At 44.3% G+C, this 27,863-nt stretch overlaps 1 protein-coding gene across 4 annotated transcripts; it reads right to left on the bottom strand.

Annotated features, from left to right (window-relative positions):
• Positions 1–3,194: 3,194 nt before the first annotated feature.
• Positions 3,195–26,727, bottom strand: SAP130 (Sin3A associated protein 130). Of its 4 annotated transcripts, none has more exons than XM_033149966.1 (21): positions 26,574–26,727; positions 24,143–24,260; positions 23,755–23,990; positions 22,281–22,439; positions 21,937–22,048; positions 20,949–21,073; positions 20,166–20,290; positions 19,556–19,706; positions 18,911–19,001; positions 18,472–18,576; positions 17,875–18,016; positions 16,949–17,067; positions 15,354–15,656; positions 13,927–14,101; positions 12,850–12,954; positions 11,460–11,818; positions 10,201–10,449; positions 9,765–9,890; positions 8,979–9,082; positions 5,289–5,402; positions 3,195–4,096 (listed from the first exon to the last, which is right to left on the bottom strand). In XM_033149966.1, the coding sequence occupies exons 2-21, from the start codon at positions 24,252–24,254 to the stop codon at positions 3,938–3,940; spliced, it is 3,171 nt and encodes a 1,056-aa protein (XP_033005857.1). In that variant the 5' UTR covers positions 24,255–24,260; positions 26,574–26,727; the 3' UTR covers positions 3,195–3,937. The 4 variants fall into 4 exon arrangements, with proteins under 4 accessions (XP_033005857.1, XP_033005859.1, XP_033005858.1 ...); XM_033149968.1 differs by having other exon boundaries at positions 8,979–9,079; XM_033149967.1 differs by having other exon boundaries at positions 10,201–10,446.
• Between the last annotated feature and the right edge of the window lie 1,136 nt (positions 26,728–27,863).

Below are 27,863 nucleotides of genomic sequence, written 5' to 3'. Positions count from 1 at the left end.
GTCTCTCTCCGCCCCGGAGCAAGGCCGGGACGTTTTGCAGTTTTTCCTCTGCCCTGAGTGTGTGTTAGGGGAGCCTTGACAAAGCACCTGTTGGCGTGGAAGAGAGGAGTCCTAACTTGGATCTGTGTTCATGTGCAAAATCTATCGCCATTGTCATTAAGGCGGCAGGGAACTCCCCTAAAAAGGTTTGAACACTACGAACTACTACAGCCACCTGTATGCAAGTCAGCACAAACATCACAGGCTTCTCTGGTGCAATTCTGTGCTTTATTTAGCAAGAGAGGAGGTTGGAAGAGGTGAACATAGCCTCTGGTCTGGAATATTAAGGGTAAAAGACACTAAGATTATTGTAAAAGCCAGCGGTCTTCAATAAGACATGGGACAAACATTTAACACAAGTGTGCAGTTGAGGACTCTTTAAAAAAAAAAAAAACAAATCAAATATTTGTATGCTGTTGCAACCCACCTTGGATCAGGCTGTGACCTGGTAGTGGTCCCCAGGGTGGATAAAAATGAATTTTTTCAAAAAAATAAAAATGGATTTTTTTTATTTAAATCGGATTTTTTATAATTTAAATCGGATTTTTAAAAATAAAATGCAGTGTTATATTTGTTTTAAATGTCGCCATGGTTTTGCGGCTCCCAGATTTTTTTTCCCCTTTGGAAACGGGTCCAAGTGGCTCTTTTGGTCTTAAAGGTTGCAGACCCCTGTGTTAATCCATCTCACACATCTGCCCAAAAGCCCCCTGTGGTCCTCCAGCAGATGTAGCTGGTTAGAAACTAAGGATCTAGAAGTTGGGAACATTTTCAGGCATTGTGGCATTCGTGTGAGATGGACACTGGATATTGCATGTCACCATCATGTTGGTAGCATTGATAATGGTGGTTGCAGTAGAAGCCAACAGTTTCTTATAGGGAACTATTGTCGGAAGAAAATAACACTATGAGAATCAAGTCATATGAAGAGGTAAAAGACAAAGTAACAAGTTGGATACAATACCACCAACTGAACAGTATATATATAAAAGACAAAAAATTAACAGGCTTTGCACAAAAAAATCAATAATACAAAGTAACACTAAAACACTGTCAAAAATATACGATTTTCTGCTCGAATGGAACACTAAAGATGAGATTAAGAGTGTTATGATTAAATGGGCAATTGACATCGGCCATAATATCGAGTATGAAAAATGGTGGAATTTATGGAATAATGGTATGAAATTTACCGCATGCACAGCACTGAAGGAAAATCTATACAAAATTATGTATAGGTGGCACCTCACCCCCATCAAATTAGCTAAAATGTACAGAATAGGAAATAAAAATTGTTGGAAGTGTGGGAAGAAAGAAGGCAGTTTCTTTCATCTGTGGTGGGCATGCGATATGGTTAAAGTTTATTGGGAAAAAATTTATAACGAACTAAAGAAAATCTTTAGATATACCTTCAGGAAAACACCAGAGGCCTTTCTTTTAGGAATGGTGAGTGACGATATAGGAAGAGGACAGAAAATTGTTTATGTATGCAACGACTGGGGCAAGCCTGTTGTTGGCACAGGTATGGAAATCTCAACAAATGCCAACGGTTGAGCAATGGCAACAAAAGATTATGGAATACATGGAAATTGCTAAATTGACATCAAAAATCAGGCAACAGGGTGACGAAACTTTTCGAAAGGAATGGGGAAATATTATGACATATATAGACAAGATGTGTAAAGTAGAACAATATGGAAATAAACCTCATAACGGGAAGGAAAATTCAGCAAATGGAAATAGAACGGAAAGGTAATTAGTAGATGTTTGAAAAGGGAAACAAATTATGTACATTTCGAGAACATTAGATGTATAAGTTTGAGAGATTAGTTATTAAATTATGAAAATTGGATAAGAATGTGAAATATAAGAGTTTGATTTAAAGAAGACAGAACATGGAAGATTGGAAGTCGATATTAGATATAGAATATAAGCTATTCTATGTAATTACTATATGTAATTATATGTGTATATTAAAATCAATAAAAATCATTGTTAAAAAAAACGAAGCCAACAGTTTCATAGAACACATATCTGATTCTGGCACACTCTACCTCACAGAAGCCTGGCAGTGGGACACAGGGTGGACTACCCATGCCACATTCCATTGGAAATGCCCTATTACTGGGTAATGCAAGCCCAGGAGGACATTCTGGATACTGTTAGTATGGAGCAGACCCGATAAGTTGGAAATGGACATGGTGGTGCCATGTTAAGAGAAACAGAGAAAGGAGTTGGCAGTGCCCAAGAGGCTGACCAGCTGCAGCTCCCCTCCCCCAAAGTCACCTTGAGCTCTGGAGGTGGCTTTGCTCAGCAGTCCTGGAAAGGTGCAAAAAAGGTGTGCTTGGCAATGCTCCAGTGCAATGAGCTTGTGAACCATCCCTGGTATAGGCTGTCTTTCTTTGTACAGGCATGCTACTCCAGGATCCACCAACTGTTGTGGGTGTGATGGCTACCCTCCCACTGACTGCCTAGCCAGGCCCCTTTCCCCAGATTTTGGAGCACCACTGTCCTGATTTCCAGAAACACCCCCTTGTCCCCACTTTTGCTAATATTTGGATATGGGCTTCGAGGGAAATTGAAGAAGTTGAGGAGCTTGTAGTCAAGGAGCAATCTACACTTGAGTGACCTTTCCCGCCCTGGCCTGCGTTATCTTTGCACTAGCAGGCCTACTCTGATCCACTGGCCTTTGAGAATGGTAGCTGATCTCATTCTGCCCTAGTATGGGTGGGTGCTCTATTGGGTGCCTGGCCAGCAGTGTGCATGGTGGGTGATATTGTACATGCTGGGAGCTGCATCTAGATTGGCTGCTCCAAGTGGGGTTGCTATGGATGTGTGTGTGTTTGCACTCCTCCCACTGCAGTTTTTTTTCCCTTTGGCTGGCAGTGGCCCCTTCCACTGAATGGAATTTGTATGTGCTGGATTTTTCCAATGTTATATCCTATATAATTATAGTACTAAGAGAACTGATAGCAGCTTATTACAGAAATAGCGAATGTGGATGAAAATATGTTTAACCTAGATTGCTAAAAGTGTAATTGTTGTCCATATTACCAATCTGTTCTTTTTTAATGTTCTGAAGGAAAGCAGCTACTTCCCTATAGTTCTTATCTGACTTTTCTTTGCTGGGATCTGTAGCACAGAATTAGATGCACCTCTTATTATACAAAATCCTCCAAATCCTTTATTCATGTTTCCAGGATGTCATATAGCACAAATTGTATGTAACACAATGAAGAGCATCACACCAGCTACAGGAAGTACTGCGCTGTATGAGAGTACTTTGAAAACAATATCCCAGAGCACCAACATGGGCACACGCACACACTCCACAACACTACAAATCACTTTGAAATGTATTTTTTAAAAAATAGACAGCTAGAGACTTCAGAACCACTTAAGATTCTAAATGTAGCAGAACCACCAGTGCAAGTGGCACTGGGTTTATGAAGGCTGTCTAGCCACTGCAAGATCTTAAGGAGCAAAAAACTGAGTTGGCTACGTGGAAGTAGTGTCATCTCCAAACAGTTTGAAGATAGATGGTTCTTGAGGTCTGCTGCAGAATCCATTGTACAAACCTGTGAAGTTATCTCTAAAACTGTAGGATGGAAGGGCAGGGACTGTCTATCACGTTTGCATCAATGGTTCCAATTAATAGGCACTGGCACATCAAGAGGGCTAAACAAAATGTGACTGTGAAGAGTTTAAACAGGGACAAGCCTGAGAAAAATCTTTGTTCCTTTGATAGATCAATAATCATCCCTTAAGGTCACTGGGCTCCAACGTATCCATCCATCGTCCTTCTTACTCAGATGTAGCTCTCTAAAACAAACCCCCAATTAAAAGAGCCTTAACACTGTTCTGTACAACCTTTGTTTCCAGAGTCTTTATACCTCTGGCTCTAGACTTTTTCTTTTCTCTTCAATTTGGATACTTTCTTGACAGTTCCATTCTTATTGAGAAGCTTCAGAACACGCTCTTTGTGATCCAAGACCTTTAGCATGGATTCTCGAGCTTCATTTATTTGATCCATTACGAGCTTACATCTCTGCATATTCCCCTGAAACACAACACAGGACTGATATTAAACAGCTGAATGCCTCATAGGCACACAAGTCATCTTTAAACAACCACACTGAAATGTCAGATAGTATATGACCTAAATTTTTTTAAAACAAACAGCCGTTTAAGAACAGATGAACAAGTATGTTTCCACTTTCTGCTAATAATAATCTAAGAAATTAGATTCTCTACATCAAATGTATTATGTGAGAGACATTTTGCATTTCAAGACACATAGTAATAATGGTGAACTTTCAAGGCAAAAGCAACCTCATTTGGATGCAATGCTGAATTTAGTGTTGCTTGCATGGCGGCAAGGAGGAGAGTCATGTCCAAACCTGGATCAACTGTTATTTTTAATTATGGTTTAGGGAAACAAGCCAAATTCAAACCATGGTTGATTAAGTTGGCTTGTTTCCCTAACCATAATTAATATTAACCATAATTTAGAGTTTGAATGGAATACTAAACTGCAGTTAATTAAAAATGGGTATCTTCCTTATGGCTGCCGCAAAGAGGATGGAAGTGCAGAAGCCAAAGGTTTATGCACACAATACTAAATCACAGTTTAAAAATATGTCCAAAGCAGCCCAATAGAAACAGATCAATGCATATTCTTTCCAGATTAAAAAGATAAAATGTTAAGTGTAATAAACTATGCATGTATCTACTCTTTATTGTGAAGTTATATACTCTGGATGCATGCACTTTCTAAAGGAATAATTCAGTGTGTCAATGCACTGGCCTTCCATCAGTGTTTGAAGAGCATTTTTTTTAAAAAAAAAGACTAATGGGCTAGTTCTTCTTCTCTCTCTGTCTCTCCCCTCCCCTCCCCCACCCCCCAGTGTGTCTGTGTCCTCTCACTTTTAGAAATTATATATTATGCTCAGGCTTTGAATGATACACGGAACCATGGAACCAGTGAATATCTATTTTCTCTTTGTTGTAGTATTTAAATACATCCCAAATTATTCATTTTTTAAAAAGAACCATGTGTTATTTTTTAATAGGTTACTATTTTGAGTGGCTATAGCAAAATACTGTGCGATTTGTTTAGTCTGCTTCATTTTCTACTTCCCTCTTTTAACAGTTCGTTTCACGTTTAAAAAAACATGTCCCACCATTTAAATTAAGAAAAAAAATATCAATTGCAAATCACCAAACTGAAAGAATGAACAATAAGCCTTTACCTGTATCAGTTCATTTATTCGGTGCAAATCATCATCAGTTGCTGCCTTTTTCTTGGGAATGATCCCTTCTTGCAGGGAGGTGAGTCGTTCATACACATCGTGCTCCAGGTTGGTCTATAAAATATTAGAATTTGGCAAAAACACCTAACATTTTCACACCGTTTCATATCAAGGGCTACATAAGCTATAAAAATTAAATCTGCTCATACAACTGCTTTCAAAAGATTCAGTCTTTATTACAACTGCAGTGGGATGCTCTCTGAAATGAAAATGAAGCAGGGGTGTCCCACTTCAGAATGAGGAAACATGGATCCTAGTCTATGCTTCTTACAATGCAGTATAACAGTAACTCCCTCTTTACAAGTACAGTGGTACCTCGCAAGACGAAATTAATTCGTTCTGCAAGTCTTTTCGTCTTGCGGAACTTTCGTCTTGCGAGGCACGGTTTCTCATAGGAATGCATTGAAATTTAATCAATGCGTTCCTATGGGGAAAAAGTCCGGGCTTGTTGCTGGCAGCAGTAGGGAGGGGTTGGGCCTGGCTGGGCCCAGCCAGAACCTCCTGCCAGCGAGCGAGGAGAGCAAGCCAGGAGGGCGAGCGGCAAGCGGGGAGAGGAGTGGGGAGGATGAACGGCGATCGGTAAGCATGGATAGCAAGCGCGGAGGGCGAGCGGCAAGCGAGGAGAGGAGTGGAGAGGACGAAGGGTGATCGGTAAGCATGGTTTGCATGTGAGGAGGGCGAGCGGCAAGCGGGGAGATGAGTGGGGAGGACGAAGGGCGATCGGTAAGCATGGTTTGCATGCGAGGAGGGCGAGCGGCAAGCGGGGAGATGAGTGGGGAGGACGAAGGGCGATCGGTAAGCATGGATAGCAAGCGCAGAGGGCGAGCGGCAAGCGGGGAGATGAGTGGAGAGGACGAAGGGCGATCGGTAAGCATGGTTTGCATGCGAGGAGGGCGAGCGGCAAGCGGGGAGATGAGTGGGGAGGACGAAGGGCGATCGGTAAGCATGGTTTGCATGCGAGGAGGGCGAGCGGCAAGCGGGGAGATGAGTGGGGAGGACGAAGGGCGATCGGTAAGCATGGATAGCAAGCGCGGAGGGCGATCGGCAAGCAGGGAGAGGAGTGGAGAGGACGAACGGCGATCGGTAAGCATGGTTTGCATGCGAGGAGGGCGATCGGCAAGCAGGGAGAGGAGTGGAGAGGACGAAGGGCGATCGGTAAGCATGGTTTGCATGCGAGGAGGGCGATCGGCAAGCAGGGAGAGGAGTGGAGAGGACGAAGGGCGATCGGTAAGCATGGTTTGCATGCGAGGAGGGCGATCGGCAAGCAGGGAGAGGAGTGGGGAGGACGAACGGCGATCGGTAAGCATGGATAGCAAGCGCGGAGGGCGAGCGGCAAGCGAGGAGAGGAGTGGAGAGGACGAAGGGTGATCGGTAAGCATGGTTTGCATGCGAGGAGGGCGATCGGCAAGGGAGGAGAGGAGTGGAGAGGACGAAGGGTGATCGGTAAGCATGGTTTGCATGCGAGGAGGGCGATCGGCAAGGGAGGAGAGGAGTGGAGAGGACGAAGGGTGATCGGTAAGCATGGTTTGCATGCGAGGAGGGCGAGCGGCAAGCGAGGAGAGGAGTGGAGAGGACGAAGGGTGATCGGTAAGCATGGTTTGCATGCGAGGAGGGCGAGCGGCAAGCGAGGAGAGGAGTGGAGAGGACGAAGGGTGATCGGTAAGCATGGTTTGCATGCGAGGAGGGCGAGCGGCAAGCGAGGAGAGGAGTGGAGAGGACGAAGGGTGATCGGTAAGCATGGTTTGCATGCGAGGAGGGCGATCGGCAAGCAGGGAGAGGAGTGGAGAGGACGAAGGGCGATCGGTAAGCATGGTTTGCATGCGAGGAGGGCGATCGGCAAGCAGGAAGAGGAGTGGAGAGGACGAAGGGTGATCGGTAAGCATGGTTTGCATGCGAGGAGGGCGATCGGCAAGCAGGGAGAGGAGTGGGGAGGACGAAGGGCGATCGGTAAGCATGGATAGCAAGCGCGGAGGGCGAGCGGCAAGCGAGGAGAGGAGTGGAGAGGACGAAGGGCGATTGGTAAGCATGGTTTGCATGCGAGGAGGGCGATCGGCAAGCGGGGAGATGAGTGGAGAGGACGAAGGGCGATCGGTAAGCATGGTTTGCATGCGAGGAGGGCGATCGGCAAGCAGGGAGAGGAGTGGGGAGGACGAACGGCGATCGGTAAGCATGGATAGCAAGCGCAGAGGGCGATCGGCAAGCAGGGAGAGGAGTGGAGAGGACGAAGGGCGATCGGTAAGCATGGATAGCAAGCGCAGAGGGCGATCGGCAAGCAGGGCGAGGAGTGGAGAGGACGAAGGGCGATCGGTAAGCATGGTTTGCATGCGAGGAGGGCGATCGGCAAGCGGGGAGATGAGTGGAGAGGATGAAGGGCGATCGGTAAGCATGGTTTGCATGCGAGGAGAGCGAGCGGCAAGCAGGGAGAGGAGTGGGGAGGGCCTCGAAGCCCTCTCCGCCGCCTCCAGCAGGCTGAGCAGGACTCCTCCAGGCGACGAGGGGCAAAGGGCCGCGGCCACCCGCCCGCAGCAGGGCGGAGAAGCGGCCCTGGCCGGAGCCTCCACGGGCTGAGGAGCCTCAGCCATGGTGGGAAACGAAGGAGGCAGCGGCAACGGAGAAGGAGAGGCAGTTGTGTCTTCCCTCGCTCGCCACTCGCTCTCCCCAAGCCACAGCCAAGAAGGGCGGCGAGAGCGGCGAGTGAGCTGGCGGCAGCAGGAGAAAGCTGGGTGTGGGGAGCAGGGGCCGCAGTAAGGGAGAAGCCAAGGCTACCTGCCTCCCGGAGCGGTGAGTGTTCTGGGGTTTGCGGGGAGCCGAGCTGCTGCTTCCGGTTCCCGCCGCCGCTGCCGCTCTCCTTGCAGCAGCAGGTTCCGGCTTTTTCTTACAGTGGTACCGTGCAAGACGAATGCTTCGTTTTGTGAGTCACGGCCATTAAAAAATTCGTTTTGCGAGTCACCTCAAAAATCGCAAAACTCTTTCGTCTAGCGGGTTTTTCGTCTTGCGAGGCATTCGTCTTGCGAGGTACCACTGTAACCGTCATCCGATGCCTGTGAAAGATATGCTTTGAGGTTCTAGTCCTCTTACCATCACCTCTTATATCAAAACCTCGTTTCACACACCATCAGCAGCCCCAGTACTCCTAAATTACATACACAATATAATGTCATATTTCCATAGTACTCCTCATGGCCTTGGGAGCTTGGTGCTAGAATACAAAGCACCTACATCACCCCCCACCAGAAATAGAAACATCCAGGAATGTGGAACAGTGCTGCCTCCTCAAGTCAGCAGCACAATCCCAGACACTCCTTCACATCTGTGCGCCAGAGGGAGGGATTTGCCAGTTTTGAGCATCTGTATAAAATGCATCAGTTCTTATGCCTGGATCAAACCCTCCATTCATACCTGGTATACATATACTCAATTGCAACCTACAACATATCTCTCAATCTTGAAGGGAATCCAATTCCAATCGTCTTATCAATCTGGTGGTAATTTTTAAAAATATAAATGATATATTTGTATATATATGTATATAGTTTTGTATCACCTTTCAGAAAGCTTCCTGGGCTAAGGCTTTTCTTGGATGAATTTCTTCCTCATTTTATATGAAACTATCCCATTTTCCCCACTTACCAGCTGTAATAGCTGTGCTGCGCAAAGGTGGACCTTCCACCCCTGAGCACGGCAGGATACACCTTTCTGATTAGCGATCTCTTGCAGCATAGCCTTCTTCTCTTCTAGAACAAGAGTCAAAAATACGAGACACAAGCAAATAATGAGTTTTTAAAAGGTGAAATGTACCTTATTCCTTGAGCTACAGAAGTACTAGGTTTATTGCAGCAGTCATTTGTGTACCTGGCATGTGAAACCTGACCACAGATGTTGGTAGAATGCAGAAACAGGGACCCAGGGTCAGATGTGCAATAATGCAACAGCCAAATTTTGTGATCTGAACAGGGGTGGAGTGGGGCTTGCTTTGAATCTTTGTATTCAAGTGTTGGTAAACTTAGTTTGTCTAATAGCCAGGGACTACATATGTAGAAACCCAAAAGTCTAATTCAATAAATACATAATGCAAAGTAAGCAAGTCTCCTTGCACCCACTTTTCTTGCATAATTCATTTTGCTAGTCAGACTCACATAGAGAGAGCAAGCAACTATATGGGGACTATTTCCTGTCAGCTGAGGTTCTCTAATACCTTATGTATAACTAAACCTCAGTAACAATAGGAAAACAGATATGTATTAGTACTGCCTCTGCAGTACAAATATTACAGTGGCTTTAGATGGTGGATATGTTTCTAGGCAATTCGCTGCAGATCCTTTATTAGAGGTTAAATGTTTGCAAGTAGACACCTGTCTAATATTGTAACACATCTGTTCACCGACCCATGCAAAATGTAATGACAGGAAGACATACCTTTCACTCTGACATCACTATACCGCTGAAAGTGATGATAGGCAGCTTTCCATGGGTTGCGATAGTGGCGAAGCAGTGTTATGGGTGGCCGAGGACGTACAGGCACATACCTCACACCTTCTTCATCTAAAGCAAGATTGAGAAAAATAACTAAAACCTCTAAGGTGCTTGCATTTTGAGCTAGGAAAGAAAATGCGATCCCACAATAGGGCCGGCATTCTTTGAATTGGAGATTAATTCAACTCCAACAGCTGCCCCCCCATAATAATCTGCCACGAAAAACTGATCTTTGTGGGGGACGGACAGACCCGAAGTTGATCGTTTTTAGCTCAAATTCCTTTTCTAGTGGCAATCTTCCAATTTTGGGTGGGTGGGTATTACTTGGAGAAGATGACAACCAAACAACCAATTATTTAATTTATTTATTTCCATTCACCTATATATTCTTTTGGAGGTGATTTGCGCTTCTCTGCTTTTACCAGCAAGCTTTTGGTAGTGGATTTCTCATCATCAGTGCTATTAGTCTCCATCATATCCCCTTCCTCTGTAGAGATTATGTGCTGCTGCTTTCGTGGTTTTTTCCTTGGAGAGGCACCAGGTGGCAAGTCACTTGAGGGCACTGAAAGGTTGTTGGCCAGCAGTGTAAGAGATGGGGGGACAGTATTTGTAGTCAATGGAGGAACTGCTGAAAGAGAAGACAGGAAGGGACATGTTTTAAGAGAATGACAGGTAAAACAAAGGCAGCTCTAGATCCAACACTCTTGTCTTCCAAAGACTGCAATGCTAGAGACCAGATGCTAACTGCCAGTGCAGTGCCTTTGTAAGAGGAGAACATTGTGTTTTCCTGGAGTCCCTCCTCTCAAGGATCTTAGAGCTTTTATATATATCCTTTTCTCCTGATTTTCTTTTGAATGGTTTAGCCTTACGTCATGAATAAGAGTGAGCAGAGCTAAGCAAACGAAGTCTATTGTTTCAATGCTCCCTGATCTCTTTTTTTCTGGGATTATGGTTACTATGGGCTCTTTTAGTTCCCAATAAAGCTGCAAGGCACCCTTAGTGCAATCGATTGGCAGTTTGTGTTTGACATGCAAACTACTATGGCAAAAGTAACTTACAGGAAATTCCTTAACAAATTGAATTTAAGAGTGAAAGCCTTGAAGAGAGGCTTCTCACTATAAGGCTGCACAACTGTGCAGAGCAGAGCAGAATTAACCATTAACGTTTGATCTCCACAAACTTTAATAGCAAGTGTACAGTGGTACCTCTGGTTACGAACGCCTCTGGTTACGAACTCTGCTAACCCGGAAGTAGCTGCTCCTGGTTGCGAGCTTTGCCCCAGGATGCACGTGCACAGTGGGAACCCCATTAGCAAAAGCATGCCTCAGGATAAGAATGGTTTCAGCTTAAGAACGGACCTCCGGAACAAATTAAGCTCATAACCAGAGGTACCACTGTATTATTTTATTTCCACCTGCCATTTTAACTATGCAACTCTTGTAGTTTTCAGTGACATGCTAGCTACGGCCCTGCTCTTAATAAACTCTGAACCTCAGTACTAAAATCAAACAAAATATAATTTAAAACGAAGCAGCTACCAATCTTTCTAATTATCATCTGCCACTCTGCAGGAGATGCTGTGGGGCTTTTGTACCTACTTTGAGCATCTCATTTGTAATTGCTTAAGCAGAAATCTACCTGAGACTGGGCGCATTATATCCATGGGTTCCACTTCCTCTTTTATTTTTATCTCTGGTACAACGGGGCCCAATACTGTAGAGAGGACGCCACCCATGGCTGGTGGAGGTGGAGGAGCTGCCACAATTGTGGCTGAAGTCGGTGCAGCAGCAGGAACAGTTCCTGGAATGGTTGACAGGGCAGCTGTGGGCTGCGAAGGTGGACTAGCTGCTGTGATGATGGTTGGAATGGCAGCTGGTGGCTGCTGGGAAGTGGGGACTGCAATTGGAGGTGGTTCATTGCTCTGAATCGATACTGCCTCCACAGATACAGTCACTGGAGTGGCCATAGATACATGGATTTCTGGTTTTGGCTTGGCACTAGATGAAACAAAACAAAACAAAAAAGGAAAAAGTTAGCAGGTTCACTTATTCAAGATCCTACTACCATAACTGTATAGAAATGCAGAACCTCTGAAAGATTAATTTTGTTCTGGTGTTGTTTTGCAGTTTTCTAGAAACATATCTTACAATATGGCGACATCACATAAGTAGATGGAAGTCTGGGTTTCCAGAATCTAGGTAGTACAAGCCCACCAGAAATGGTGAAATAAAGTCACCGAGTTTAATGCCTTTTCTTCAGAATCTTGACAATACCATGTAAAAAACATCAGAAAGCAACAAGCTTAGGGTTCCAGTGCTGTATCAAAAAATGAGGTCCAAAATGAAAGAGGTTTTAGCATTATGCCTGAATCAGAACCTTTGATTTGTTTCCCCCAAAGAAATCACATTCAGGATACCAAGAACATTGGCTTCCTTGTCATGTTTTTTCAAATGCAGAAAGGAACCAGGAGCACTGGTTTGGACAGAATTTGACAGTAAGCCAGTCAAATTTACATGCTAAAAACCATCAAGCTAAGAATACATTTTAACACAGATGATCCCCAGTACACTGGACCCCATTTTGGACAACACATTTTTGTCTGATCCACTAAGCCGCCTGCTCTGTGGTTTGTTTTCCCACTCAAAGAAGGGGAGAGAAAAACCGAGGAGTGCTAAAACTGTAGGCAGCATCATATGGCTCACTGGCAATACTATCTTGCCTAACTATGGCTATGGACAGGCTTATATCTGAACATGGCCAATATGTGCATATTGTAGTTATCTGAGAAAAACTAATTCAATACTCTTAAAATAGCTCCCTATTTTATGTTCCCCAAGTCCTAATCTGCTTGCACAGCTCAGTGATCATCACTGAATATTTCACTGAACTCCCATTTACCCAGAAGTATGCATGCACCAGCTGTCTCCACGGAGCTTATTATTTTGCAATGGGTAAGAGCATCTTTTTTGCCAAGTTAGAATTACAATACTTGGAATGCTTTACATATCTTTTTATTATGAAATCTTACCCAGCTGGTCTTGGCGATCCAGATGCACTCCTCATAGAGCTTTCCACTCGAGTGCCAGATACCTCAGATGGCTGCGGAGGGATGAGGCTTTTCCTAACCGCCAACCTGCAAAATAGCCATGAATATAGTAGTTTCTGAAAAGCAAAACTATTACAATAGTTGCCAAGGGTGCTTAATTTTAAAGTGGTGTACTATTGTTCTCTTCTACTGTATTTATCCTATATAGGCTCCAGCTGGGGGGGTTGATTAGAATCGTTCGCTCCAGCAGATTAATGGAATCCAAAAGATGCGCTGGGAAATTTTCCAAACAGAACAGCTGCCTCTCCTGTCAAGACCCTAGTCTTGCTGTGGAAAAGCAAGATGATATAGGCCACTGACACAATTGCACCTAGGGGCCCTCTCCAGTCCTGGTTTCCCAAGAGGCTTTGGGCAACAAAACATGTTGGAAGATGGCTAGAGCATAATTACTTAAGATGTAAAGCGGGTTTGACCAAACACAGGTGACAGAGCTCTTTCCTTGTAGGTGGTTCCAAAACTACAGCTGGTGCAGAATGCTGCCGGACAGCCTGGGCCATGTAACACTAATTCCTAAGGCTCTGCACTGGCTGCTTGTGAGTTACTGGGCCTCCTTCAAAGTTCTGCTATTAGCATATAAAGCCCTAAACGACCTGGTACCTAGTTATCTAAAAGAACAGCTCTCCCTATGCTGTCCAACTTGTGCATTGAAGTCAGCACTGAGGCCCTGCTTATGGTCCCACACCCATAAAATGCTAGGAGGTTGCTGACATGAGACAAGGCATTTTCTGTAATGCTCCCTGCACCGCTTACTCTAGACTATGAAAATTACTTCCTGAAGAAATACCGTTGCCCCCTACAGTGGCAAGTTTTTAGAAATTGCCTGGTCTCCTACAGAGGACTGGAGAACCCACAGAAGACATTGGGGGGGGGGAAGAGGAAATCCCGTTGTGCAGGCACAAATCCAATGCACCAACAGGATGGTTTTATAAGATACAACACTATTTCTTGTACAGTGGCAAGCAGATTGCACATTATCAAAGCAACTGCAATTTTACTCACCCATCTGTAGTGGGTTTCTTCCGGAGAATGCTTGGGCGAGGGGATGAACCCTGGGCTGGTGTACTAGAACTGGCATTCTGACTATGGGTTTGTACCACTGTAGTTGAAGCTGGAGCAGTGTTGAATGTATTGCTGATTGGATTGGCCATAATAGTGGCTCCATCTGCCAAGACCACTGATGGAAGGAACAAAAAGGTTATAAGGAGGTAGCAGACAAAAGCAAGAGAAATTTAACCAGATGCTGTTTCTCTTAAAATAAGAAGTAGAAATGTTGTTCCATTCTATGCTTGCTCAACAAATGCAAATTTAAGGAGACAGCCATCCAAATCATACTCAGGAGCAGAACCACTGAACTCAATAGACTTAAGTCAATCTTTTTAAATTGATCTACTAAGAATATAACCAAAATTGGATATCAGGCTTGTGTTTTAAAGCTATCTGCTGCTCAGTTCTACAAACGTTAACTCAAGGTGTTCAATGGGGCTCTCTCAAAAATGTATAAAAGGTAAAGGTAAAAGTACCCCTGATCGTTAGGTCAGTCGTGGACAATTCTGGGGTTGCGTGCTCATCTCACTCTATAGGCCGAGGGAGCTGGCGTTTGTCCGCAGACAGCTTCCGGGTCATGTGGCCAGCATGACTAAGCCACTTCTGGCAAATCAGAGCAGTGCATGGAAACGCCGTTTACCTTCCTGCCAGAGTGGTACCTATTTATCTATTTGCACTTTGATGTGCTTTCAAACTGCTAGGTGGGCAGGAGCTGGGACCGAGCAACAGGAGCTCACCCCGTCACGGGGATTCGAACCACCGACCTTCTGATCGGCAAGCCCTAGGCTCTGTGGTTTAGACCAGTGTTTTTCAACCACTGTTCCGCGGCACACTAGTGTGCCGCGAGATGTTGCCTGGTGTGCCGTGGGAAAAATTGAAAAATTACTTTATATATAGTCAATATAGGCACAGAGTTAATTTTTTTAACATTTTCTAATGGTGGTGTGCCTTGTGATTTTTTTCATGAAACAAGTGTGCCTTTGCCCAAAAAAGGTTGAAAAACACTGGTTTAGACCACAGCGCCACCCGCGTCCCTTCAAAAATGTATACACAGGTTTAAAACTCTAATTAGCCGTAGCTTAAGAAAACCACCCACAAACTTGATCATATATTTTTGCTAGGAGATAGGGAACAGCAGATACTTTTTACTTACCAGAGTATCTGGTAAACAAAATAAAATGTTTAAGTGGCTCTAGCAGTGTGTTTGATTCAGAAACAGAAATGGCAGGTGTCCACGTTAGTGACAGCCCAAACCTATGCATTTCCAAGTAGGTGTTCATAGTAGTATTGCAGCCAAATTACATGACTAATTAAAAAACAAACCCCAAGAGGAATAGTTATGGACAATTTTGCTCGCAACACAAGCATTCTTGGCTAGTTACCTGATGTCTTGGTCTCAGTTTGTGGCTGTTGAGCACCCATTGGTGCAGTCTGAAGACCCTGTGTGCCAATTGGGGCAGCTGGATGTAGCCCTTGGGTTCCAATTGGCGCAGACTGTATTCCTTGTGCACTGATGGGTGCTGGTTGTATGCCCTGTGCACCAATTGGTGCAGACTGGATGCCCTGAATATGACGGGCGTGAGATGCATCCACTGTCATCAGCTGCATGGGATTTAGATGAACTGTGGAGGCCACTCCTACTCCAGTCTGAGCTGCTATGGCAGAATTTGGCGCCTGAGCTGAAACTGGAAATACCAAACAATAGACTTAATTACTTCCACACAAAACAGCCAATTTATTATCTTGTGTTGCCATGCAGCATTGTTAGATTTTGTATTTAAATGCTTGTAGTTTATGCGCACATCTGTGGTCCTGTTGAAGATGCCAACAGATTAAATAAGATTCATAAGCCAGCCATTCCAGCATTACGCTTATACAGTAGCAACAGTGGCTTCATAATGCTAAAGCTGAATTATAATAATTCTCATGTGCACTGTTGAGGTTATATGTGCTAAGAAAAAGATCTATTCCAATACTCCAAAGAAAACATATGGCCATTTCACAGCTAGGGTCTAGCTATCACAACTTTTCTGATTAGCTGAAGTAATTTAAAAGTGGTTATTACTGGATGACACACCAATAGTTTGGAATAGAGCAGCTGAACCCTGTAAATGTGGAGCTCATGTAATACACTGGCTGAGAACACAAATCAGACTTGCCAGTTAAACTTTCACCTCAATTGCCAAGCTATTAGAAGTTATTTCACATTGTCTGTCCTGGTTTGGAGAGCTTGCACAAACCTCAATTTGCCAGTTTAGATTTAACAGCAAACCCCCGTTTCAAAAAACAACAGGACATCCAAGAGAAGGGTGGAAGAGGACTGTCAGGAGGATTTTTGTTATTGTTTGTAGCAGTAGCCATTGCAATACAAATCACAGGAAACAAACAAGTCAATTTGAGAGTACAGTAATTACAAAATGCCAATTTTTCAGAACAGCAAATCACCAAAACTTAAAAACTTCCCCAAAATGATTCCCCAAATCATTTAGGTTAAAAATTCCCCTTGGCAGTCAACTATGTTTGGGGTCAAAAAAAACAAAAACCCAGACCATGCGTGGTAGCCACCAAAGTAGTTTTGTTGGCACAAAGACCTCCAGCTGTGTAATGGAATTTCCTCTCCTTCTCGGCCCCCTGTGCACCCCCCAGTCTTTTCTGGGGATTCCCCCAATTCTCCTGAGCAGATTTGGGGAGGCCCCAGAAAGAGGAGAGAGAGAGAAAATCCCATTGCAAAGCCAGAAGTCTTTAGCAAAACAACTAACATCTTTTGCTGATCTGCTTCATCATTATCTTGACATGAGCAAGCTTTGCAGAGGTTTTTTAAATTATTTAAATGTTAAATTTCCCAGATAACCTTTGCTTGTTTCCCAAAGTACTTTGGAACCCCACTTTGAACTTAAAAAAGAAAAGTTTATGCAGAAAGCTCGTTTATGTAGCTGCTCTAAAACTCTTCTGTAAATCAGACTTTGAGATTCCTTACCAGGATATTGGCGTATAGTGGATACAGAGCTGGTAATTGGTGTGTAAGTGTGGGCAGCCAAAGGGTAAGGAGGTGGATATGTTGGTAAGAAGTACTGGAATTGAACAGGTACTGACTGTCTAGAGGAATGAAGATAAATTAAATGTTAGACACAACAATATAATTGTAGCCTTCAAATGAACTGTAGCCGTGATTGTTATTTAACCTTTGTTAAATCGACTGTTCTGGTTTGCTAGCTTCTTTGTGGGCCATCACCTTTACCTACTTGGAAGGACACTCAAAAAGCTTCCAAATTCAAACCCTCTTTCTATACCCTGACAATGTTGAATGGTATAATTCAATCAAGAGCAAACAGAAGAAGTGAAGTGAAAGAGCTTCTACATTTGCACATACTTCATGTCACTATGTAGTCTGGAGAACATGTATACACCTGACACTATTTCCACTTCCTAACAATGCAGCTCCTTTCCCTTAATGTACAGCTGCCCTGAAATGCAGGAGTCGAATTTGACATGCAGCATTATTTGCTTCTCAGGAACCTGACAATTCCCTGAATCCACACCCTTTTAAACAAACTGTAGAATTTGAACCGCACTGTCCATAACTCACAGAACTGGAAGCATAAATTGCGGCTTGGTTACCTAGATTGGTTTCAGCCAGATTGGTTCAAATCATTCCAAAACCACAAGCCCTTCTTTCATCAGAAATATGCAAAGCCTTAGCTGGTGCAATCCTATGCATCTATTCAAAAACTAATCTTAACAAGTTCAATTGGGCTTACTCTCAGATATGTGTGTGCATAGGATAGCTTTGAATACTTAAGTTAACTGAGAGATCAAAACACATTTCATTATATTTTTGCAGATGTCCTTACATATAACATACGATTAAGTACCTATCCTATGTGAGTAAATTCATTCAGTTACCTGTTATCATTTCTAGCTTCCATGGCAACTGGGTTTGGAGATGCCCGGTGCCCAGATATAGGAATGAGATTACTCCTCTCTGCAGTGTAATCAGACTGGATGCGAGGGGAAGTGTGCGTAATTTGCTGTGGGACTACTTTAGCTGTACAGTGAAAAAAGACATCCCAGTTATTCACAAAGTAAACTATAGTAGATTCATGCTAGGAAACAGATACTGATTGTTCCTTCGCTGGAGCAAGATGGGTAGTAGGAGCATGGCTTGCTCAAGGAGGGGAACTTGCTTCTCCTGCCCAGCACTACTGTTTGAAGCCACCCAGTGTGGATACTTTTCACCTTTAACAAGATGGGTGGAAAGGAGCAGTGCAGGGAGGGTTGCAAAGCACAGGGATGACAACACCCATTGTGCTGTAGTTATCAAGCTTGGAAACCCCACACAAGGGTTTTCAGCAGGTAGGTGGGACCAGACATCTGTCAAAGTTGCCCTGTGGGAAGCAAAGAAGTTTCCTCACCCCTGATGTACCTAGTCCATTCTGTCCCCAGCAGAAAATAAAATGACAGATCAAATGACAATGAAGCTCAGAACTAATGCACTCTTACCGACGGGGATGTTTGAGGTGGTCACAGCCGTTGCATGGGAGGAGTGTGAGGGCATAGTCACTGTGACAATTGTACTTGTAGGTGCTTGAGTGTGGGATACAGAACCTGAAAGGAAGAAAGGTGCACATGCAATTAAACATTCTTTGATCTGTGCCTTTGACAGAAAATGTAGATAACAAAAATATGGAAACTTCTAAGCTGGGAAATTTCTGTTGCTCCTTGTAGAATAGCTAGACCTCTAGCCTGCTCCTGCAGTAACTGGGGTAGTGTTTTCCATGTGTGCCTAGCCTCCAAAATCACAAGTTAAAATCATACACTAATTTTATTGTGCCACTCAATAATTATGAGAGATAAAGGGCTTTGTTTTAGCAGGATACGTCAACCCTAACAACTGGCTTTTGTATTTGTACAGAAGAAATGCTGAGCTGTAGATACTCACCAGCTGTAGTTGCCGAAGGAATGGTATTGGTTGCTAAAATAGGGGCCACAGTTGCTGCTGCCACTGGAGCACCAGTACTAAATATTGTTTTCTGCAGGGGGGAAAAAGTTGTCTGTCAAGAAACCATGATTGGCATATTTCGGCATCTTGGAACAGAGATGGCACTTCCCCCGATCTGATGCTTTACAGAGGAGCTGGAGTAGATGGGCTCCCATTGTTGGTCTAAGTGACCAGCTCACAAGAGTCCACAAGCTAGCTAGACTATCAGCCACAGCACAGCAGGATGCCGTGAACCAACAGGGCTCTTTAAGCCTCTTACAGCAACACCAGAGGACTGAGCAAAAGAAAGATGCTAGGTATATCAAACACCACGTAGAAAAGCAGTGGCCTAGAAGAGGAAAGGAAGGCTAGACTTGCTTGGCAGATTAAAGAAAGCAAGGAGGCAGACTGTGTTCCCGAAAGGAAAGAAACTCCAGACTTAGGAATAGAGGGTTGTGGATTGGAAGTTTCCCTTCCCCCTGTCCAGGCCAACAATATGTTTCATGCCATGTCATGAAACCTCATTCAACTACCTTATAAAATCATACGGTAAAAGTCATACAACAACATGGAAGAAACTGCACTGATTGTGCTTATAATATTTACCTGAGCCATGGTGTGAAGCTGCTGTTTCTGTGCTCCTATGGCTGGATGGGACGGCAGGGTAATTCTGGTTGCTGTATCCCGTGGCTGTGCAGGGCGCTGAATACTGATAGGTGCAGAAGGTGGGTGCTGCTGAATTGACAATGTTGGCCGGCTGGAAAAGACAATCTAAGGTTCTTTCTCTGAAAGCACTTAACAGTCCGTCGGCTCATTTTATGAAGAGACACCACAATGGAGTTTAGAATGGCTTCTTCATTGTGCATTACATGAATTAATGCACCAACAGCATTTCTTCTGGACAGTTCAATCAATGCTGTTTCACATTATATGGCCACCGTGTGAAAGGGTGCTTAGTTGAGCTGCATAGCAAGATGCTGCACACAGAATGGCTCCTTTCCTGGAGCAGCCGCCTAGGGAGGCAGTTTGAAGCAGCTCCCATTAGATGGCCATATTGTGCAAAGTGGCCCTCAGTTAAATCAGTATATATACCTTTTTTATTTAAGAAAGCAATCCCAAGACACATTTACTAGGGAGTAAGCTCCACTGAGCACAGAGTGACTTACTTCCAAATAAACATATCTATGGTTGTACTGTTAATGGGTGTAGTGGTTACCTGAGGGTAGCTTCTGTGGCATGTGTTGTCGTTGTTGTAATAACAGGTGACTGGGCTCTCGTGGCCGAAACTGTTGCTACTACAGCAGGAGGGATGGTACTTGAAGTTGTCACAGGAGGCCGGGACTGTGTAGGTAAGGAAAAAGTATTACATTTGGGCTTTCAACCTATAATCTAAAAAATTAATTCACTGCCTAAAATGCACATAACAAAACTTTGTAAAAATGGACCTCTGAGTCTCCTAAGGGTCAGATAATTTGATTGCCGGACACATTTTTCTCCCTTAGCAATATGTATATCATTTTTGTAAACAAATTATAAAGAAAAACTGTTGGCAACCTTACAAACTAGGAACTATTTTACATATAAACAGAGCTTGGCATGGTAGGCTCCACAATGTGCTTGCACCACACTGAGCTCCCTGCTGCCTTGCTTATCCCCCTGGGTAACTGGCAGTGAAGTGCAGCACTGGGAAGTCAGGAAAGCAATGCAGCCCCACCTGTGCCAGCCACTACTGCACACAAATGGAGTTAAAAGCCAGCCAACAATTAACAGGAGGGCTTTAAACAAAATGGAAAGCTCTTAACTGAAGTTCACTCTTTGGATATTATTATTTTACTCCCTTTACAGGTTCTTTAAATCTTGGCCTGCAATGCTGAAGAATTTGAGTCACAAGAACCAGTCGTCAGATTTCACAGTTCTTGTAAGTGGTTTCCCACTTAAGAAAAGTCCAGAAGAATCTGAAAACAGCAATAACGATCATAACTGCACAATTGTCACCTGCCTGGATAGGTTGATGAATGATGTGCTGAACCGCTGGTTGAGCTGTCGCTGCATTTGGCAACTGTGAAGCTGGCCTCAGGACAGTTGTCACTTTAGAACTGGACATCACAGCAGCAGCTGCCGCACCTGAGGAAAATCCCATGTAAAACTGAGACAAACCCTAAGACAGTCCACTTTTCAAAAAGTGTAAGAGCGGCCGCAACTCTTTATGCATGACACAAAGAATTAAGAGTGCCATTAGTAGTGCTGGCTAAACAAAGCAATTTGCATAAAAGAAAGAAAAAGTGGTAACATCAACCAGGGTTGTGTAGCTGCAATATCCCTCAGCTGCATAAACCATTGAGAGAATAGGCTGTGGAGCTACATGCTCCCTCCTCACTTCAGATGCGTGAAGTTTCTCCAGCTGGCTTGAACTGCAGATTATTTTACAGGGGTACTGAATTGAGCCTAATCTCTTGAACAGGGCTTGAAGCCAATTTGTTAACCCTGATATATAAAGAATCTGGTTCATCTGAACTGCAGTTGACACCAGTATTAATGTTAACTGCAGTTAGAGATGGTGGATTTTCCCAGAATGTAGACAGCATGTGATCCACAACATATCCTAAACAAGGGGTAGCCAACATGGTGTCCTGCAAATGTTGCTGGACTACAACTCCCACCAACCTTGCCCACTGGTTGAGCTGTTGCCCTTGCTGGCTGTGGATGATGAGATTTGTAGTCAGCATTAGCTATCCCTGTCCTAAAACATATGATGTGGGTTTTGTTGTTGTTTTTTAAAAAGGATCAGCATACCATATTCTACTGTAACCCTAGTTATACCCTACACTTTCCCAATACCAAGAAGCTAAAAAATGTTACTTTAGATTGCTGCCATTATCTTTATAGCTACTCTACCAAGGTATCGACGCATGCATTAAACACAGTATAAACAATGTCCAGAATAGGTTTATTACATAATCATTCCAAGAAAGTATTATGTTAAGTACCTCGAGGTAAGTGAGACGCTCCAATGTGTAATGGTGGTCCAGGAGCACTACTTCGGATTATTGACATCTGAACATTGGTTGTCATGATATGGTGCACATTGCTGGGATGTCCCTGCAGACAGTAACAGGTTGTGTGTGGGGAAATTGTCTAGATATAATGTACAAGAAATGTTTCATATACAACCACACTACAGTTAAGCCATTTGAAAGTACAGGTTAGATATGAATTATTATGATAGGAGATACAAACCAAGGCTGTAGGTACTCTGGTTCACAGTACTTCGTTTGCTTTCCATGACTTTAAACAAACAAAAAGAGTTACTTTAGAAGAAGAAAATGATTACCTGTTGTCCACTGATTGTTGCTACGGGAATAGCAGAGGCCTGTGGGATGCTGCTCTCCATTGTTACAGTAACTTGCCCTGGTACTTTGGTGGGGCAGGAGAGAGGAGAGGGTGGAGCTGGTGCAATAGGGCGGCTAGGGATGGTAGGCTTCAGGGGAGGCTGCAAAGAACATAAAGATACAACTAGTGGTTCTTAGAAATTTGTGGCAACAGAACGAATAAGAACAATACAAGTATGCACCAGTTATCTTACCTTGAGGGGAAAAGAAAACCTGTAACAAACTTACTGGTAGCCACAGTCTAATTAAATTATACTGAATTTCTCTATACACATTATTCCTCAGAAGAGAATCATATGTGCAGAATCTATGTGCAGAAATATTGCTTTCTTAAGATCAAGTAACTAGTACAAAAAGCTTTAATCTTGGAGACAGCTAATGGGAGTTGACACACAAATAATTGTACAGACATACCCCATAAACCAATTTCCTTGTAACTTTTTGTAATCCTGCTCTCTCTCCCTTAACAAAAAACAGGCCTAGGGTTTGAAATTATGCAACTCCCTACTGGTTGCCCTAGAACAGAGACAGACAACTCTCAAAACATGTGAGGCTGTACTTTCTCTAAGCCAAACTGTTTAGGATTTAGATTCCCAGTGATTATCATTTCACTGCCAGCCTCAATGTACGGGGAAGATGATGCAAGAAACAAGATGCCTCTTTCCAATTAGCTACTGTGAACCTCTTCCTCCTCCTCCTCTGACAGTTCTTATTCATGCATGGCAAAGAGAAGCCATCAGCAACTGGTACCCTCCAGATGTTTTGTACCACAACTTCCATTACCCCAGCCAGCACAGCTGACAATTAGAATGCTCTTGCAAGGGCATCACCAGTGTGCCCAGCACTTTTCAGGAAGAATTTAGTGGCATGTTTAAAAGATGAGCAGTAGGATATTTTTCATATATTCAGAGTTGAAAAGGACATGAAAACATCACTTAAGACCCCCTGCTAATGCAGAAAATTAGCTGCTATAGCATAACTGTTAGCTTACCAGCCTCTGCTTAAAAACATCTAACAAGGAGGGGCCACCACATTCTGAGGCACAGTTTGTACCAATAGGGAGCATTTCCTTGTATTTTCAACCTATTGGTTCAAGTCCTACCCCTCTGGCATAACAGAAAACATATTTGCTCCATCACTGTGAACATCCATATGTTCTAGTCCAGTCCCTTGTCAGACTGCCTTCAATGGTAAAGGTTTCAGTAGATTTTTTTTTTTAGAAAGCACCAGATAACAGTATTCAACCTTCTCTGTCCCAGGGAATCAAAGGCAGTTACAATATATAAACAAGTACATGCTAAAATGAAGAGAAAGTTGCACTTAAACTTAAACCTAAACTGAGCTAACTTTGCCATTGCATTAAATTAGTGCTATTAAATACCCCTATTCCATACTTGAAAACAGTGCTCTCATTACCTTCATAAGACCTTCAGAAAAAGAAAGTGGCACTGCTGGAGCTAAATGTGCTGGAGGAGCTGCTACTGTAACTGGCACACCAGATTGTACCGTATGGTGCTGAGTCAACATTTGCACCTGCGGATATGGCCGGACTACCACTGTTTCCTGTTTCTCTTCACGGGACTGCAGAGAGCCACCAGGGACCACATGATCTCTGGGAGCAACTTCCATTTCTCGGCTGGGTTCATCACTCACTAAATAGAAAAATGTATGAAATTTTAGAAAGAAAACAGGGCTAGGAACAGGCAAAGCACAGGAATGCTATTTTTGATTTCTATGGAACTTACTTCCAAAAAAGTATACTGAAGCCTTAGTAGAACAACTACAAATCCTGTAGTTGCCTTACCTGTAGTTGTTGGGTTTATCAATCCAGTAGATCCACTGGTAGAGATTGGAGGAGGAGCTGGTCCTAGACTTGTAGGAGGAGGTCCGGAACGGGGAAACTGCTGAGAACTCATTTCCACCTATGGAACACACAGAATTACAAATAATTCATACGTCCACATTACTGAAGCCCTTGTTACTAAGGAATCCCAGCAAATTCAGTTAGGCTACATATGTTTGCACAGAGTAGCTACTCACAAATGATATGCAAGCTCTTCATCTGGTTAAAATCCAAAATTCAAACAGTTCAACCAAGTTCAATAACTTAATAAAAAAAAATTGGTGTGTTAATATACCAAAATATAAAAATAGTAACACAGTTTCAAGTGACAACCACCACATGCAAATAATAAAGTAGCAATACATAGGCCTGGCACAATTCCAATGTTTACAGTGCCAACTTATGTTTACTCAGAAATAAGTCCCACTGTGCTCAATGAATCTTATTCCCACAAAAGTGTACAGAGTATATTAACCTTACAACTTTTTGAAGTTGGGACTTCTCTACTAACTATCTGAAAAAATCCAGAGCTATAATTAACTTATGAAATCAAGACTCAATATTAGCATTAGTAATATCTGCAAGTAACAGTTGCTATCCAAACACCTGTGTAGGTTAGACATCTATATCAAGGTATTTTAATCATATACTGAACATCAAACAAACATACCATCATCTACACAATAATATCTGCCCTGGTGTTTAAAGACCAGGGCAGAAATGCAATCAGAAAGATTCAGCTAATTTTGTGCAACAGCTGAGCAAGCTACATAGCAACACTGAAAGTGACTATAAATGTAAAACCAGACTATTGGTCTAATTATACCAACATTGTTTACTTTACTGTCTAGTTTCCAGGATCTCAGGCAGAGGGCTTCCAAACAACTCAAAAGTTCTACACAAACTACTATATACTTCTGCATAGCTGTCAACCCTCCCTGCTGCTTCCCAATGCTATAATAAGGGAATTTCCCACCAAAAAGGAAAAGGCTGACAGCTATGTACTTCTGTTGAAATAACCAGCAGAAACCAGAGGAAGCGTACAACTACATAGAATACAACTACTGTACACTGAACAGCTAAGCATCTGCTGTGCACACTTACCAAAGAGAAAGCCCCACTGAACAGAGAATTTATTCCTGAATAAGCAAATCTTGGGCTGCATAATGGAGTGTTACCAGTAGGTGTTGGATCCTGACATCAGTAATCACATAAACCAGTTCTGAACTCCAGCTCCCATCAGTGACAGCTGGAATGGCCAATTAGCAGGACTGATGGGAGATAAAGTCAAACTGCACCTGGATGGTAGCAAGCCAGAGAAGACTAAATCAGTCTTCACATCCTTCACGATCGTAACTTCTACATCTCCATCAACTCCAAACACACTTTATGACACCGCAATACAAAATTAAATTCAACTTTCATGTGTTTTTCTCCCTCTTTTAACATCAATTGCACGCAACACCCATTTCAATTACTTGCTTGGCAGCAGAACGCAGCTAGCATGAAGTCATCAGGGGGGTAATGACTGCACGTGCACAGTGCGAGATCTAGGGGAATCCAGGAGCAGCTCCTTATTCGGGGATGCTCTCTTTCCCCCTTGTTCTGGGAAGCAAGCCTAATACCTCGCCCCGCCCCACCCCGCACCTCCGACCCTAAACTGCGCTGGTCGTGGAAGGGCCAGTACAATCAATACGATTATAACAGCGGCGCTTGCAACAGCTGGGCCGGCTCACCCGCCCGCAAATCCGCCGCTTCCAACTTTTGGCTTCCGAGACAGGCGCGATCGGGCCAAGTTTAGTGCGGAATCTTGACGGGAGAAGCAAACACTCAGCAGCGGAGACGCCGCAGAGCGAAGCACAAGACGGCAAAGGGAGCAGCGCCGTCGCCGGTCAGGGGCGGCTCCCGAGGCCCCTCCCCTTTCACTCGCTTCGGGCGGAGCTCTCCTCTCGGCATAAGCTCCGCCCACTAGAGCATGGGCGAAGCCCGCCCCCCTTCTCCGAGCAGCCAATGGGAACCCCTCACTTTCCCATGGCGAGCCAGCCCAGCATAGAAGGCAGCAAAACCTGCCAACCAATGGGAAAGCCCGCACAGGCTACGCCTGACTACCAATGGGAAAACAGGTAATGGCTAATCAGGAGTAGCCAGGGCCCGCCTCCCTTCCCTCCCTGATCACTATGTGAAACAGACGCGCAGGACCAGGGACCCGGATGTTCAGCGAGAATAAAAAGGCTGCGGCGCCCGCCACGAACGCCCCCAGCAGCCGTCGTGAGTAAGGAGGACTTGGTCGCCCAGCTCGAGTTACTCCCGGCAGCGGCTTGGCCAGAGGGAGCGGCGCCTCTCCCTGGCGCCCCGCTCCCAGAACAAGCTCTCCCCTCACCCGCCGAGTTACCTGCAGCCGAGGGGGCGGCGGAGCCTCTCGGAGTAGCCTCCGGAGCCGCTATTTTCGCCGACGCTGAGGGGGCTCAGTCGGGAGTGTTGCTTCCGCTGCCGCAGCAAAGCATCCCCTCCCCCCTTTCGATTGATTGGGTCTCGCCTAGTCCTGCCCACAGCGGTGATAATTTCTCCTCGCTGTGCGCGTCGATTGGCTGAGGCGGTGCTTGCGCAGAGGCTCCTGGGGGCTGTAGTTCGAGAACTGAGCGTCGCCCACAGATAATGCCGCGAGATGTTGGGGGAAGCGAGAGGGCCCCGATTGGCCGCCTGGAATGAGGCGGGACGGTCGTTTAGCTGCCTCCGCCTCCCAAGCTTAGGATTGGTCTGCTTTCTTCGGAGCGCTTTAGTAAATGGCTTCTGGATGGAGTACGGGACCGTCTGCTTCTTGGTGAGATGGCGGGAAACCGACCTGGAAGCTGTCAGTTACTTTCCCCGCTCCCACTTCCGAACACAGGCTAAGAAAATAAAAAGTGGGGCTGCCCCGAAGCCGCATTGCTCCCGCTCTGCCTAACATTTACCTGCCTGACCCTTAATAAAAGGTTTATTATTGCCCCTTTGCTGTGATCTCTTGTTACTTAAAAACACGTAAGTTCTCTGTATTTTAGCAGCATCTCATTCACTGGTTATGAACGGGGCTAATATTAATATTGTAGTACATGTAATATAATGGACAGGCGTGGACTGTTGGGCTATTGTAGTCAATACTCGGCTGTCATATACAAGGGAAGAGTCCCCAGTGCAGCCTGTGGCATTCCTCCTATACTCACTGGTGTATATTGCAATGCCAGTACAGTGCCAGAGAAGGCTGGGGCAGGTTCAGATCCCTGCTCAACGGTGAAGCTCCATAAACTAATTGCCACATTCTACCTCACAAAGTTGTTGTAGGAATAAAGCAGGGAGATGTACACCACTTTGTGCTCCTCGGAGGAACGCAATACTCGGAGGAACGCAAATACTGAACCAACTTCATCCTAGTAAATAGTTCCTTAAGGCAGGGAAGTTCTGTTGCACCAGAAGCGGTTTAGTCATGCTGGCCACATGACCTGGAAAGCTGTCTGTGGACAAACGCCAGCTCCCTTGACCTAAAGCGAGATGAGCGCCGCACCCCATAGTTGCCTACGACTGGACTTAACTGTCCAGGGGTCATTTACCTTTTTTACCTTTACATAATTTTCATTGCATGCTGCCTTTCCGCAGTTCAAGCCATGCTCAAGGTGGCTTACAACATGAAAAATACATAACTACAACA

Source organism: Lacerta agilis, chromosome 5 (genome assembly GCF_009819535.1).
Source record: "Lacerta agilis isolate rLacAgi1 chromosome 5, rLacAgi1.pri, whole genome shotgun sequence".
NCBI classification, from domain to species: Eukaryota; Metazoa; Chordata; class Lepidosauria; order Squamata; family Lacertidae; genus Lacerta; species Lacerta agilis.
The sequence above is the reverse complement of the archived record's forward strand: the minus strand, read 5'-3'. Positions and strand labels throughout refer to the sequence as shown.

Coding starts and splice junctions, on each gene's coding strand:
- SAP130 (XM_033149966.1), bottom strand. CDS start 24,254: ATGAGTTCTCAGCAGTTTCCCCGTTCCGGACCTCCTCCTACAAGTCTA. Junction 18,577..18,910: donor TCCTTCGGCAACTACAGCTG/GTGAGTATCTAC, acceptor TCTTCCTTTCAG/GTTCTGTATCCCACACTCAA. Junction 18,017..18,471: donor CACCTCAAACATCCCCGTCG/GTAAGAGTGCAT, acceptor TTCACTGTACAG/CTAAAGTAGTCCCACAGCAA.